Below are 16,266 nucleotides of genomic sequence, written 5' to 3'. Positions count from 1 at the left end.
TTCTGTAGCAGACCCATCCACCTCCTGATATGGACTTGCATGAACACTGAAGTGAGCTCCAGGCCTTGGACTTGGCTCTTCAATTTCCAGCATGCAGATACCCTCTGCATGCTTCCTCATCCAACTCTGTGGCTGACCACCATAAGCCAAACTTGTAATCTCTTTATTTTTTTTTTTTTTTTTTGGTTTTTCTCCGGTACCGGGAATCAAACTCACAACCTTATGCTTGCCAGGCAGGCATTGTGCAACTGAGCTAAATCCCCAACCCCTCAGCGTGGGACGTTTTTTCCTTCCTCATCACAAAAGTTGGGAATAAAAGTGATCTACCCTACTCCCCTTCCAGATTTGGTTACAAAATGAAATGTTTCATTTTTTTTATATTTGAACAAAAAGTAGACAAATTCTTAAATATAATCCAGAATCATGGTGTTCATTAACCCATCTCAGATTTAAAACCATGAAAACTTCTCTGCTGCTTCTCTCCATGGTAATAAACAGAGTTGTTTAAGAGGAAAAGAACTGAAATAGCTTTTGCAGAATCAAAGCATGCAAAATAGTTTCTTACCACTCCTCATCTGCTCCACCTCACAGAAGTGTGTTCCAGTGGGAGTGTGAATAAATGCATGGACATGTTTAGCTCCATTCTGAAAAGGAGGGGAAAAATTTTCTCCAGTAAAATTTCAGCACATGCTATACAGCCAATTCTTTAATTAAACTGGGAGCGTAAATGAGAACCTTTTCAAAACGCTTCCAAGGAACTTCCTCAATGTAGACATGAACTCGGATGACATGGTGAAAAGAAGAAAGGAAATGCTGACATATGTTCACAGCAAAGGTTTCTATGCTTTTAATCTGTAAAAGAAGTAAAACGCTAGTTATCAGAAATACTTGACCCACTTAAAAATAATTTTTAATTACTCAGATCTCTCTCTCTTTCTGTCTCTCATACTTCAGAATGAGAGAAGCATAGAACTGGAAAGAGTTTCAAAAGATAAATTGATCCTTATCCCAGCTCATCCCAATGTTCCATGAGGGCTCCCAAAATTAGTGCATACATTGCCATCACCACGTGAGACTATCCTGCTTTTAAAAAGAAACGTATTCTACAAGAAAGGACGTATCAGTGGATGAGCAAGAAGTAACACTCAGGTTCTTCTCACAGGGACCTGGATCATAATCTACAACAATCGTACAGTCCATCACACTCTGGTGTCTTTAGGAGCTTTCCAAACGGGCCCCCAGTTTCCCGAGGAAAATGTTAATGAGGAGCCACCATTCTTGCTGTGTGCAGAGGCCTCTTATTGATTATCCCTGGAAGGAAAAAATGGAAACAGAGCTTTTGTAAATAAGGAGGGGAAGAGGGGTTGAAGAGTGGGGAAGGTAATGGAAAACAATAGAACCAAGTTATATCACGTCCAGGTACAAATTCCCTATAATGAATGTGATCATTATGTATACCTAAACTGTACCAATAAGCTTAATTAATTTTAAAAATTCTAGGCAATATTTTAAGGCCCTACACCAGTCTGTGAATTAATAATGGCTCTGACTATAATTAAGGTGGACTATTTGTGCAGTACTCCCCGACACAGTTCTGTTTTACACTGTTGTCCCAAAATAATTATTAATAGCGTCCTCTTTTACACTCAAAAGTATTTTGCCTTGGATAAGAAATTATATGACCACTCTATCTATAATGAATGAACTTCGATTGTTTTTAACATTCAGGTTATTCCCTCACTTTTCTTCAACCTCTCACACAGAGCAGGAAATAAAACAAATTGTGGTACCTGGCCCTCTTCCATATCACAACAAAAACCTATGTTCAACCAGTTTTTTAAAGACAGCACTTTATTTTTCCATAGCCCTGTCTGTTTGCTGGAGCATTCTGATTGACAAGAGAAAAATTCAAGGTAGAAACAAGCCTTGCAGAAATTGCATCACAATTACTTTGTTCATTTGCAGTCATTATGAACGTGGATTTCTTATTTTTAAAAATGAGTTTTCCAGTCTACGTATCTTGCTTTCTTAGAATTCTTTGCAAAAAAAAAAAAAAAAATTAGTAATCATCTTGATGGACCCAGAATTCTGCTGGAAAACTAGCACAGCTTCACTCATTCTTAAAAAAAAAATAATAAGAGAGGTCAAAATGTCAAAAAGTCCGGTTCTATCAGACGTAAGGAGCTCATGAAGCTGTCAATTAACCACCACATATGGACAGTGAGTGGCAAGGAAGTTGAAGAGTCTAAGAAGGCATTAAAATTTGGACAAACATTAAGTTCAAGAGTAAAAAGAAATATATCTGATACTCACGATCTTTTTCCGTAGCAACAACAGAAAGAAAAATGGCATTTTCTGCTATGAATATACATCATTCTAATACAAAATAAGTAACAGGACTCAAAGAAATACACGACACGCATGTTATATTTTATTCTGAAATCTTTCAGAACGTTGATTTGTTTATGATCCTAATTAGCAAGAACATCCTAATTTGTCCAAAAATATTCTTGGTCTGAAAGATTGAAGAAAGAAGACTAAAAATATGATTGTGAAAAAAAAGCATTTCCTGCAAGCCTGAGAATTTGAGGATAGAACAGAAATTTTTAAAAATAACTTAAGTAGGTTAAAAGGTAATGGGACCTTAAAATAAGCAAGTACTACGCCCATGCTATCTTATAGCAAATTCTTCATCAAGATAGGCCTCATCTAAGAAGAATGATGCATACCCCTTTGAACTTGGCCAAAACATGAACTGTATTCTTGATGGTGTCTGTAGGGACGATATCTGAATTATCTCCATGCAGGTAATCTTTTTTGGACCTCAGGGTAAGTTGCACTGAAGTTGCCACCTCTTTAATGGTATGGTATTTTCCATCTCGTTGAATATGAAGAACTTTTACCATTTCTTTCCCATAGCCAGTTCGAACAAACTCCACCTCATTGTTCTGCAACAAAAACACAACCATCTTATAAAAGAAGGCTAAATGAAAGCAAAAGGCCAACCAAAATTTCTTTAACCTTTCATTTATCACACATATCATACAAAAGATGAGACCTACAGTACAGTACATGAAAGCAATATCACATCCTACCTCTGAAGAATGGAAACTCATATAGAAAAAAGAAAATCCCAAGAAGGAAATGAAATATAGTAGACTGTCTAAAAGACACACGGGTGGATGGCTTTTGTAATAACAATAATACACAGTCATAACAGAATTTCCAGGATCAACTGTGCTAACTCACACTGTCATACTAATTCCTGCTAACCTAATCCTATAATGGCTCTATACACTAATATTAATATCATTTTACACATATTAATATCACTTTACAAAAAGAGAAACTAAGGTTCAGAGAGATTAAATGACTTTCCCTAGCTTCACATAGCTAGTAAAGGACAGAGTTAGGATTCAGATTCAAGTCCATTGAGTTCAAGTTATAGAATAGCTTCTGTATAAATTGCCTTCCTTCTATAAAATTTCCTGAATATGTTACCTGGAAATAATTCTGTGTTCTTTTATGTAGAAACTGATATTCTGCAGAAAGTGCCTATTAATCAATAGAAAGAGTTTTAAAATTGCTTTTTCTATTTGCTAGCAGGAAGAAGAGTAATTGGTAACAGGGTCCAGATTACTCCTAGGAGTATAGAGCCAGGGCCATCTCACTGCAAGGAGAGTTCTGCTTTTAATGAAGAGACACTTGTAAGAGCCTGCTGACTGGTTCATTAGAACCCTTTTTGAAGTTGAAGCCTAAGCCAGCAAACATGTCCATCTCTCAGCAAATCCACAAGATTTGTTACTGGACTGAATTGGTGTTTGAGAACATGCAGGAGACAGCAGAAGGACAAAAGCCATTATCTTATTTAGCATGGAAATTGAACATTAGAATGATGATGAAAGAAGATAACAAAAATGAAAGTAAATCAAAAATAGCAAGGGCTGGGGATATAGCTCAGTGGCATAAGTGCCTGCCTGGCAAGCGCAAGGTCCTGAGTTTGATTCCTGGTACCAAAAAAAAAAAGTACAAAAACAGCAGATGGAGAGAGTCTGGGAAATGAGACAAGGAACTTTACCTGCAAATCACACTTAGGCTGCTCAGCTATACTAAGAGCTGCTTGCACACAGGCACCAGTTCCTCTGAGGGGAGTTGAAAAATACTAGTCAACATCAGAAATGACTGCTGTTTCTTTAGTAAAGTTGATGAGAGGTATTTCAAAGCATAAGGGTAGAGCTGCATACTATTATAGGCCACTTAAAACATGCTGGGTTTGAGGTTTCTGAACTCATGGTTATAGTGGCTTCAGAGTCAGACTAGGCCCAAATTCTGCCTTGTCACTTATAGCTTAGTGGCTTGTGGCAAGTGATTTAATATCTCTGAGCTTCATGTCCACTACCTGTATAGGGAGGCTGGTGATGTAAAAGGCCTAGCTCAGCTGCAAGCATCTGGTAGTGCAGTCCAAGCATCAGGGCCTACATCATGCCTGGATGTGAAAGTGGCAGCAGCAGCAGGGAGGACGTTGATGAAGTGCATGCATTTGCGGGAGGGGAGAATACTGCAGTAGCAGGAGAAAGATCCCAGGGTGCCTTGAGCCACAAACGACTCTGCCTCAGGAAGGAAGGTCTGTGGCTGCTTGGGGTCCCTGGATGATGCAGACAAAGGTCTCTGAGATCATTTATCACTGCAACCTGAAGCAAGATTCAACACATGTGGGGGCTGGGGATTTAGCTCAGTGGCAAAGCGCCTGCCTAGCAAGCGCAAGGTTGTGAGTTCGGTTCCCGGTACCGGAGAAAAAAAACAAAAACAAACAAACAAAAAAAAAAAAGATTCAACACATGTGATTTCTCAGCCCCAACTTTTGCCACTAAATACCCAAGCTTGTGAAAGCAATCGGTGCCCATGTGGCACAGAAAGAGATTAGAAGATAGCCACCCATCAAATCTCCACCCTGCTCAGTTCTCCAGCTTCTTCTCTGGTCATATGTGACTTCAAGCTCTGCCTTAGCTATCTTGAGCTAATTGTGGCCGCTCAGATTTCTTCTAACTGCACAGCCACCAACCTCTCCACCTGCCTAATTTCTTGTAATCATCCTTCAGGTCCCAAATGTCTGCCCTAGTCCTTCAAATTTAGAGTAGGTATCCTTTTCACTCGCTTTTGAAATACTTGTTATTGCCTTAAAATCGGTATCAAATTGTATTGCAATTTCCTCTTCATGTGTCTGATTCATTCCAAAACACTAAACTACGAAAGCCGGAACAAGTTCTATCTTAGTCACCATAGCAACCCCAGCACTCAGCACAGTGCCTGGAACATAAATAGATGCTTGATAAATGTGTCATGAATGAATGGATGGTGCTAACCACCTCCACTGCTTGTGTGATGACACAGAATAGTTAATGAAAACACACAAAGGATTACAACACCGGAAGCACTGCTTCAGCTCAGACCCTATCCGGGAATTTCCTCTTCCTGGGGAAGTGAAAATAAGAATTCATGCCTTCTGATCCCCACAACCTGGGGATCACAGGCACAGCTGACCAGAGAATAGAAGCCCAGGAAGGGCAGAAGTGAGCACAGACAGAGTCAGCGATGCAAAGGGTTCGCATTGGTAATAAGACGGCACTTCAGCACAGTCAGCCGGTCCAGAGAAGAAATTATTAGAGACACAGGGAAAGGTCAGTGCTCCTGAGCAAGATCTTGATGAGTCCAGGCAAACCTGTGCACTGGAACAAAGCTTGAGTGATCAAGTTTGTTGAGCAATGAGTGAGAATAAAAATGACGTATAACAGGTGATCAAAAAATACAGTGAACGTCCAATTTTTTAAAAAATTTATTACAGTAAAAGACATTGTCATTAACCCCCTTCAGACTCCTCCTTCTTGCAAGCACACTCATCCCATGGTTCTTGCCACTTTCTGGAGCAGTTCTGGAAGTCTTCTTCTGTAAAGGTCTTCAGTTGTGCTATCATGGCTGTCTTCATGTTCTGAATCAGTTGAAAGCTTTTACTTATCGTGATCATTTTGACTTTAGGGGAAGAACCAGAAGTCACGTGGCGCCAGATCTGGTGAATAAGGTGGATGAGGACATACTATAATGTTTTTGTGAGCTTCCCTTTCTGTTGGGTGTCACTCAGCCGCAGCATTCCCTGCATTTGTAATTACACTTCATAAAGACATGAAAGAGAACTTCCAGAACTGCTTCAGAAAGTGGCAGGAATAACGGGAGACGTGTGCTCATAAGTGAGGGGAATATTTTGAGAGAGATTAATGGAAACGTGTTTCTTAAATATTTCACATATTTTTTGATCCCCTTTTAACTATCTGAGGCTGGAAAAGGGTGGAATGGTCCGGTATGGGATACCCAAAGAGTCTCTCAAGAAGACCTGACATTAGATATTGTGTGGATAAGAACTGAAGCTGTTCTTCTCAACTTCTTCAGTCAGAGGAATCAAAGTAGTTATCAGAACCTCATTGTGTACAATGCAGGCCATATGCCCAGGACAGCTATATAGGAAAACACACAAGTTGCCCTCATCTGGAGGGTGGCCATGGGCCGAGAGATAGGCAAGGGACTCTGGAGTCAGGCAGCCCAAGTGGAATCCTTGTCCTGCGTTTATTAGCAAAAGAGGCCATTTTTTCTATAAAATGAGAATCATAGCAGGGTCCATCTCTCAGGATTGATGTGAGGAGTACATAAGAAAAAGCAAAAAGCACTTTAAACAGTGCCTGATAAATAGAAAGTGCCCAGGAAATATGAGGTATAATTATTATTGGTAAATAATAATTATATGTCAAATTTTGCATTAAAGGATCCTTCTAGATATTGGTATAAATATTGAGAGTGCACACCAGACCAGAGCTGGTGTGGGCTGCTCATATCATCAGTTCTACTTTTGCTTTTCTACCTTTAGGGACACTGGCTTTACTTAAATTCTCAGGATCACTGATGCCCTCATCTTTGGTTGACTTTCCTCAGGCTTTTGTGGCTTGAGGAAACAAATGTACAAATAAAAACTCAATTTCCTAGAGTAATTCTCTATACAAAATATCATCAGAAATAAATCTTTACCTGGCTGTACACAAGAAAAATCCTCTATCTTAGGCATATCTTGAAATATAAAGGGCTAGAGAATCATTACATTTCTACAAAGTCATGCAGGAGAGAATGAAGGGATTTTTAAGCAAGTCATCAATTTTCAGTTCTACTGAGTAATGGGAAGTATTTGATTAGTTCCAGGCCATAGTGAAAGTACTAAGTTGTCACAAGAGTTTTAGGGAGTTTCAATCTGGAATCTGTTAAGCACCAGTACATGGATTTTAGGCAGAAGCATGAACTCAATGAAGTTGTAACTAAAACCTTATACATTTGCAGGATAAAGGGTAGATTTTTCTGGGGAATGAATACATAGATTTCAAAGATGTTCATGATTCACAAAAGTTTAACAGCTATTTCTTTGTGTAAGTGGGGTCGAAATTGTTAGGGTCACTTTTGTCAGCTTCACTTTGCCAAGGCCTGACCTCCAGCCGCATGACAGTGGGAGGGAAGGGACTTGATTATTCTCAGGGTACAGACTTTTAAGAGCACAGAGGACAGACTTTCTGTACCACCTTCTAGCTCTAGGCCCCATGCAAGTCCCTTAATCTTTTTATCCCTTCCCTTTTTGATCCATCAAATAGGATAATGATATCAGCTATTTCCTGTAATTATTTTGAGGCTTAAAGTAGAGTAAGTGCTTAGAACAGAGACTAGGAGATAGTAAGTGTCAGCGAATGTCAGCCGTTATCATCATCTGGACTGCCAGTTTGACCAGAGGCAGCAGTTGGAACATTTTGATATCATTTCTGTCACTAAATATGGAGAGGCAGCCTTGTTTCTCTTTTTGTAAAGACTGAGAATACTATACCATAAAGGCACACATTGCTTCCTGATGCCAGTATAGTACTAATAAAATAAAGCCACGGCAATCTAAGTTCTTTTGCATACTTTCATTGCATCTTTGCTGCTGATATACACCAAGGGAAATCTTTATGTAAAGCTAATATTCCTCCACATCCACGTGCCAAGCTTTCTAGTATCTGTGCATTTTGCATGTTTTCTTTTAATATTAATGTTCTTATATTTATACTTGCATATACTAGATATTAAGCGAATTTTCCCATTCTCTGCATGAGGACAAAGGCAGAAAAAAGTATTTTCTAGTGATTGGTCAGAATCTGATTTGAAGTGGCTCTGAGATTTTAACCACCTGTAAGTATCCCTCCCATCTCCTGAAATGCTGTCTCTCCGTTGTTATCGCAGATCCCCCAGTGAACGCCTTCATAAAGCGTGGCTCTTTCCTCTGAACTCCTAGAGCACTATAGTAAACAGGCACTAGCTGTGAAGGTCACTTTCTTCCTTATTATTCTTATTTTATGCAGATCTTAATAGCCCCAATACAATATTTTAAAGACAGGATTAAGTCATTTTTGTATTCCTCAGAGCACCTGACAGTGCTTTGTATTGTCATAAATTATTCATCCAGGAACAAGCTTCTTCATTTGCAGATATTTTCAAAAAATTCAGGTCATGTTTATTTTAGCAAGAAAAAACCACATCATTATTTTCAGCTGTAAATTACCCCATCATTTCAACCTCAGGTTCACATTTTCAAGTTATAGGATGAGGTAGGTGGTATAAGGAGAGCCCCCTGCACCTGTTTCCTTACTACACTCTTTTCCTTATGAGAACTGGTACAGGGAAGAGGAACAAGGTTTGTCTGTGTCCCTTGTGAGCTGCAATTATCCTCAGAAAATGAGAAACCCTCTGAAACCACCTATGAGCCTTCTATGTAATTAAATATTATCAGAGGTAGTAATATTATGGCACGTTTCTATTTTAATTTTGAACACACTTTTTTTGGCACAGAAGCCCTTCGTTTTAGTGCCTTCTTTTACCTATGGTCTTGTTTTTGATTCAAGAATGCCATCCTTCAACCACTGAATTTCTCTGTTGTGCTGGCAGTGGAAAATAGCGCAGTTAAAGTGGCTGTTTTTAATTTTAGCTTTTTTCAACACTTAACAATGAATTTGGTCTCGAATGTATGTGTGTTCATCAAGTAGGTGTTCATATAAGTAGATTTTAATTAGAAAAGAACTGCTAGGAAGATATGAGCAAGATAATGGGAAATTAATAAATTTAAATTTTAAAATGACTAGAATCTTCTCTCCAGTCTTACAAGAGCTTCTGTAAGGATCATCTCCTCCCTCCATATTACAGAGGAATACAAAAATAGAGCTGTAGCTGTTTCCAACACATCCTACTTGTATAAATACACAATTCAGTTGCAATGCGCTGGGACAAAAGAAACAATGGTGCGTGGAGGCTCGCTCTCTCTCTCTCTCTCTCTCTCTCTCTCTCTCTCTCTCTCTCTCTCTCTCCTCCCCTCCCCCCCAGAATATGCTGGAAAGGTTCTTCACCTGCACTGTCCAGCTTTTTTCTTTACCTGAATGTTTCCTTGGGCATTTGTGAACAGGAAGATTTCAGTGAAGATGCTATAAACTAACATGAGAAAAAATGAACATTCCTGATACAACTTTGGTGGATCTTTATCTTGACAAAACAAAAAGAGTGAATGATAATCTGAGAGTCAGCTAAAGATTTTTTTTTGACTGCCTAGGATCTACTAGATGTTAGATGAGAAAATATTGATACCCAGAAAAAAATGTCATATTGGGTTAACCTGTAAAGTGCCTTACAGTTATCAAGGGCGACGTGCATTATGTTCAAAGGGGACTCCAAAGGGATTTGTCAAGCAGACGTTCCCAGAGCAGCATAAAAACTCATCTGCATAATTACAGGAGAAAGAAAGTGTAACCTGTTACCTACTGAAGACTCCAATTACAAAGGCTTTTTTCACTTTTCTGCCTATTACCAAGGAAGAGAAATGCACCACTAAATGTCAGGAGGAAAGCCAATTTTCTTTCTAGCCTCTCCACAATACCAACAGCCTTAGGAACAAAGCCCCTCTGGAATGGGGAAGGAACCCCTCAAAAAAGAACAGAGGGAGACCTCCAAAAGTGTGGTCAGAAGACATTTTTTATTGAACTGCATTCATTGAAAGATGTCTGTTTCGGAATGTGTAGTCTTGAAAATAAAAACAATGGTAGCAATATTGAGGACTTGATACGTGTCAGGAAATTTACACGTATTATTTCCTCTGCCCCATGAAATAGATGTTATTATCCAAGTTTGACGAAGAGAAACATTGGGTAAGGTAACCTCAAGAGACACAGTGACCAGGTAATAAAGGTAGGATGCCATCCCCACCATGTACCTCCAGAGGACTCTTTCCCATCGCATCGCAGTCAGTGCAACCCCTTGGATCTGCTTGACAAACCCCTTCAGAGTTGCACTCAGTGAGCAGAGAAGGAAACACTCTGATCCCAACAGAAGAGGGAAATGGACCAGAAATTTGCACTTGCATACGGTTTTTACCATTTAATTTCCCGCCCACACGGACTTACACTGTCTTATTTATTCCTCGCAACAACTCTGTGAGTTGATAGAAAGAATCCCTATTTTAAAATAAACTATCTTAGAGCTGTTAAGTGAGCTGCATACAGTCACACAGGGACTGGCAGACTGCTGTAGTGGGCAGGCCCTGGTGAAATGGAGGCGGAGACTTGCCCCACCCAAGCGGCCCTTTCTTCTAATACTCCGGTCATTTAAAAAACTTTTTAAGTTACAGAGAGGTCCAAGCTCAGATGGATTCTGTTTATGCTGTGAGTAAGGGTAGCACTGAAAGTTGATTGTCCTCTGAAATACGATCAAAGACCAGTTTCAAATCTAGAATATATAAAGAACTCAAAAAGATCAGCCAGCCCACCACTACCAAGTTGAAGACCCAATCCAAAAATGGACATCTGGAATGAACAGACACTTCTCAGAGATAAGAAATACAAACAGCAAATAAATATATGAAAAAATGTTCAACATCACTGGTCATTGCAGAGATGCAAATTGAAAGAACACTGAGATTCCATCTCACCCCACAAAGAACGGCTATTATCAAGAAATCAACCATTAATAAATGCAGGTGGGGCTGTGAGGAAAAGGAACCCTTCTCCACTGTTGGTGGGAGTGTAGACTGGTGCAACCACTGTGGAAATCAGTATGGAGATTCCTCAAAAAACTAAAATTAGAGGTTCCATTTGACCCAGATATTGTTATCATCCCACTTGATATCTCCCCCAAAGAAGTAAAAGTATCATATACCACAGTGATATGTGCACACCCATATTTATAGTAGCACAAGTTGTAACAGCTAAATCTTGAAAACAGTCCAAATGCCCATCAAATGAGGAATGGATAAAGATGTGGGTTTAAAAAAAAAATAGGATAGAGTACTGCTCTGCCATTAAAAAGGGTAAACTTGAGACATTTCTGGGTAAACAGATGTTTCTTGAGACCATATTCTTAAGTGAAATATAATGGACTCACATGTTTTAATATCCCATTGTTTCTCTGGTATGAGAAACTGAAAGGGAAAATAAAGATCAAAGTGTAAAATATATATTGGGAAATGGGAAGAAAATGTTTGAATAGGAAGGGGAACAAGGAATGAGGAGGAGGAAATGAAGGAAAAGACAAGAAAAAAAGAGAATAGAAGAAGAAAATGGAAGCAAAGCTTTTATAAATGGAGAGGAGAAAGAAGGGAGGGGAGGGAATTGGGAGAAAAAAAAACACCAAGGTGTGTTATGTGCAGGTGCAGGTACAAATTCCCTCTGATGAATGTGATCATTATGTATATCTAAAGTATTCCAATAAATTTAATTTTTAAAAGTTAACCCTTTCATACTCAAAAAAAGAAAGTTCGGCTTCATGTCTTTAGCAACAGGGCACTCAGGTGACTTGAACACTTGCTTTTATCTGGATAAGGACCATTGAAATCACAAATTATCTGGGCTTGCTTGTGGCTATTTCAAACCATGTCCCTAAAGGACTGATTTTAGTCTATCTGCAGGGAACAGGAAATAACTTTGTCATGGAAGAAATGGAAACAATGGGAAAGAACTGGCATCAAATGGCACCAGTTAGATGCCAGGGCTGCCTACATAGCACCTCACCGAGCCCTGAGAGGTCTTTGTAGAGATTGCTGAGTGCCTGTATCAGTCAGGGTTTTACTGGAGAAACAGATACAACACAGGATGTACAAATTATAAGAAATTACAAGACTGGCTTATGACGGTCAGCCAGAGTTGTATGGGGAAGTGTGCAGAGGGCGTCTGCACACTGAAGAGTGAAGGAATCAGTCCAGGCTCTGGAGTTCACTGCAGAGTTCTGTGCAAGTCCCTATCAGGAGGCCGATGAGTCTGCGACAAAAAGCTGAAGGATCCAAGGAGGAAGCCGAAGAGTCTGTACTAGAAGCCAGGAGACTAAGTCCAAGCTGAAGGTGAAGACTGGAGCTCCTCCAAAAGGCATGGAAGTACCTCTATCCTTCTTCATTTCTCTTTTATATTATCTAGGTGATGATCCACCCTAAGGTGGCTCCTCTACACCCTAGGGTGTAGAACTGCTGAGCCAAGTTTAGTTATGTTTCTGAACTTCTCAAGTTGACATAATCAATCAGCCACTACAGTGCCCTTTCAAAAAAGGAAGCTAAAGCTCTGTGAAGTCCACTCACCACGTGGCTGGTGAGAGGCAGGTGCAGCACAGAACCCAGGCCTACCTGTTTCTTTTCACTGTAGCCGCCCCCCTGACTTATAAGCACTATAATGGGGTTTACCACTACACACCCACCTTGTAGCTCTAACTAGGTTTACTTCCATCTAAATTCCATGTAGCTCCACGAGTAGTCTCTGAAACCCTTTCCTCAATCCATCACCTAGATGGCAAGCACTGTGGTTAGGTCTGGAGACAAACAGTAAACTGGGCATACATTTCTCTGCCCTCACAGAGATTATACCCTACAACAAATTTTGTGGAGAATCAAATAGTTAATATTTCAGGCTTTTCAGACTGTAGATCTTTGTCTCAATTACTCAACTCTGCCATTATCGATTAAAAGGCAGCCATATATAATGCATCAATGAATGGGTGTGGCGGTGTTCCAATAAAACTTTATTTATAAAACTGGGCATGGGCCAGATTTAGCCCACTAGTGTTTACTGGCTTACTGACCACTGCTCTCAGAAAAACTCAGAACAGGAATCAACTAATTAGTAACACACTCTGTTCATTATTCTAATTGAGCTCATACAGTGTGACCTGAGGCGGATTGGGAGAGAGCAAGGATAGCCTCCAGAAGGAACTGACATTCTCAAAGCAACCTGGAGCATGCATGGAAATAAACCGAATATAAATTCCCAGTAATTTCTCACTATTCTACTCATGTTTGCCATTAACCATATTTCTCATGAGCAATTCCTTTTTCTACATTTACCTGTCTCATCTCTTTTTTGTCAGAGTAATTCAAATCCTCTCCCTTTCCTCCCACAAGTACATCAAACTTTGTCTTCCATCTGTCATATTCTAGATTTTACTCAGTCCTTCAATAGTCTTGTAAACGTCTGACAAAAATAAAGCTGGTTTTATTTTTTTATTTTTATTTTTATTTTTTTCCGGTACTGGGAATCAAACTCATGACCTTTCACTTCCAGGCAGGCGCTGTGCCACTGAGCTAAATCCCCAGCACTCAAAGCTAGGTTTAAACAGATAAATTTATGAAATGTAAATCATACTTTAAAAAGCTACCAAAACAAATAAATAAAGCCAGCAGTCTGTCCTCTGGGAGTTCTGAACTTTGATGAAGCCAGCCTGTCCCAGGATCCCCAAAAACCCAGGTTTATCCTGATCTCAAAAGATTTTCAGATAATACCACAAGGAAGATGAATTTACAGACAAAACTCAAGTATAACACAATAGCAAGATATCATGAGAGAGAGTTGCAGAAATAGTAGTGTTATGGTTTGTGTCTGGATGTCCCCCCAAAACCACATGCAGTCATGGAGGCGGGCTTCTAGAGTTTGTGATTGATTCATGGTCCAGTTCTGGGATTATGGGTGTGAGTGCTACACCCACCCAGGGGCAGATAGCCTGCATACAACGTATGGGAGAGAAAGAGCCTTGCTCTGCTATTGCTCCTCCCTCTTTGCTCTTGCTGCTTTTGCTGTTTTCCTAGGCCATGAATTGTTGTCCTCTGCCATGTACCACCTTGCCTTGAAGATAGCCAACTATGGACTGAAAGCTCCACAAACTGTGAGCTAAAGAAACCTTTCCTTCCTTAATTTTGGAAATCAGGTATTTGTCTCAGCAACAAGAGAAAAGTAACTAAGACAAATAGCAAAATCAAATCCACAAGATTTTAGCTATTGGAATTGGATACAAAATATAAAAATTGCTTATTTAATACTTTGACAAAAATAAAAGATTGAGTGTATGGGCAAAAAAAAAGAAATCATAAAAAGGACTAAGTAAATGTGGAAAAAAAATGAGAAAACTTCTACAAATGTGCTAATGAGTGGGTTAAGAAACAGTTTAAACATATAACTTGAAAGCATGAGAGGTAATATTTGGAAGACATAGATTAAATAACGGATGAATGTTCCTGGGGAGACAATTAGAAGACCAGAAGAAGGTTGCAGGTAAAGAATCAGGTACTAATGCAGACACACAAAGAATTAGAATAGGTGGAAGAGATATACGATGTCCAGTGCCAGAGATGTGGTAAAGAGGATGGGAAGAGGAACTATTGGAAGAGTTCAAGGCTGGGGTTTTCCAGAATTGCCAGGTGAATGAAGGCAAACCTTCAGCCATCAAAGCAGAAGCCCCTGCCCAGTTGAAGAAGTCCTTGTTGCAAGTGACCAACTTACAACAAAGTGTTTTTTCTACTTTTTTGAGAAGTAACTGAGTTCTGAAAGAGCCATGGTACAGTGTTTTCATACTTTCATACTAGGGTTTCAAAAGCAGGGTCATCATGAAAACAATTCTGTCCCATTTTTAATTTCTTCATTCACCAAATTTGTAAGTTCTTTCCATAACATTACTCTGTTGTTTTTAGTAAAAATAGAAACTCACTTTGGTCTCACTGTTAAGGTCACACTGAAATCTCTGGAGCCCCTCAATTGTCTCATAGGTTGTTCTACACAATAATGACTGTCTGTATAAAGAAAGTTGGGGACTAACAACCAGCATGATTGGATCATTAGGGACAGAAGATAAGAAAGTTTATTAAAAGTGAAACCTGAAAGAAACCAACCTAGCAGTGTCTTTCTAGACCTTGAAATACAACCAGTTAGCACATACCACCCTGATACTGATGCACCCCACTTCACCTTACAGGAATGTAAGGATAATCACAGCTAACACTTAAAGATCACTGATAAGCAATGTCTGAGAATGTAAAGAGGAGAAGAAAGCAGGAATTATTTTATATCCCATTCAGCAAACTGCCTCTAACTTCTGTAACTGAAACGGGTTGCTTAATTTCTCTATATGCTTCAGTAAATGCTATGCTTGCTGTGTTCATTTATTACCAGTGTAATACCAAAAAGTTTCACAAGCTAAAATAAATAAATAAGTAAAATCAATTTTATCTCACTTTAACATAGAAACATAAACTTCATGCCACAAATTCATTTTATCTCTTGGAGTTATTGTAATTCTTTTCCCAAGTAGAGAGAAGAAAAAAAAAAAAAAAAAAAAAAACCTGTATAAAGCACTATGATACCCATGGAGAAATGATAAGAGAAATGTTTCCCAGTTTAGCTAATTTGGTCTGCTCCAGACACTGCACAGCCTGGGCCTCAGGGAAACTAGTTTAAACATTTAGGGTGCATTAACATTACCAATAAGTTTATTTAAAGTATAGATTCATGAGCTCAGTTAGAACAGTTATAATTTAGCAGGTTTGAAATGAGGCCCAGAATTCTGCCAGCGTTTTGCAAGTATCACAGGTAACATGGGCAGGTAGTCTGGAGTATTCTCACAAAACTCTGTTTAAGCAAAAGTAGACCCATAAGCCCTCCCTCTTCTACAAGCTCAGAATCCTGAACAACGCTAGCTGGATTGTAGAAGTGATCTGATTTGCAAGAGTCTGGTTTAGTATGGATCCCCAGTATGACACTGATCTAGCTCCTTAATCAGAGGGACAGGTTAGGGCCATTAGAATTTCCAGGGAGAAAGTTAACTGTTATTTATTAGGAGAGAACTTTTAATAATTGATTCAAGAACACCATCTGTTTAAGGAAATTCTTTGCAAATGCCTATCTATTCCTTTGTTTTATC

General features: G+C 39.2%; 1 protein-coding gene across 1 annotated transcript in view; it reads right to left on the bottom strand.

The window, feature by feature from the left end:
• LOC102028102 (uricase) overlaps positions 1 to 10,336 on the bottom strand; it is a 27,537-nt gene extending 17,201 nt beyond the window's left edge. Inside the window, exons 1-4 of the mRNA XM_005385361.1 lie at positions 10,316 to 10,336; positions 2,730 to 2,948; positions 736 to 852; positions 566 to 644 (exon numbers count right to left, since the gene is read on the bottom strand). Of these exons, the coding sequence (XP_005385418.1) occupies positions 566 to 644; positions 736 to 852; positions 2,730 to 2,948; positions 10,316 to 10,336 (436 nt within the window). The remainder of the gene's footprint in view (positions 1 to 565; positions 645 to 735; positions 853 to 2,729; positions 2,949 to 10,315) is intronic.
• Between the last annotated feature and the right edge of the window lie 5,930 nt (positions 10,337 to 16,266).

This window comes from Chinchilla lanigera, unplaced genomic scaffold, assembly GCF_000276665.1.
Source record: "Chinchilla lanigera isolate Chin_1 unplaced genomic scaffold, ChiLan1.0 scaffold00022, whole genome shotgun sequence".
Lineage (NCBI taxonomy): Eukaryota > Metazoa > Chordata > Mammalia > Rodentia > Chinchillidae > Chinchilla > Chinchilla lanigera.
This window is presented reverse-complemented; position numbering and strand designations above follow the sequence as displayed.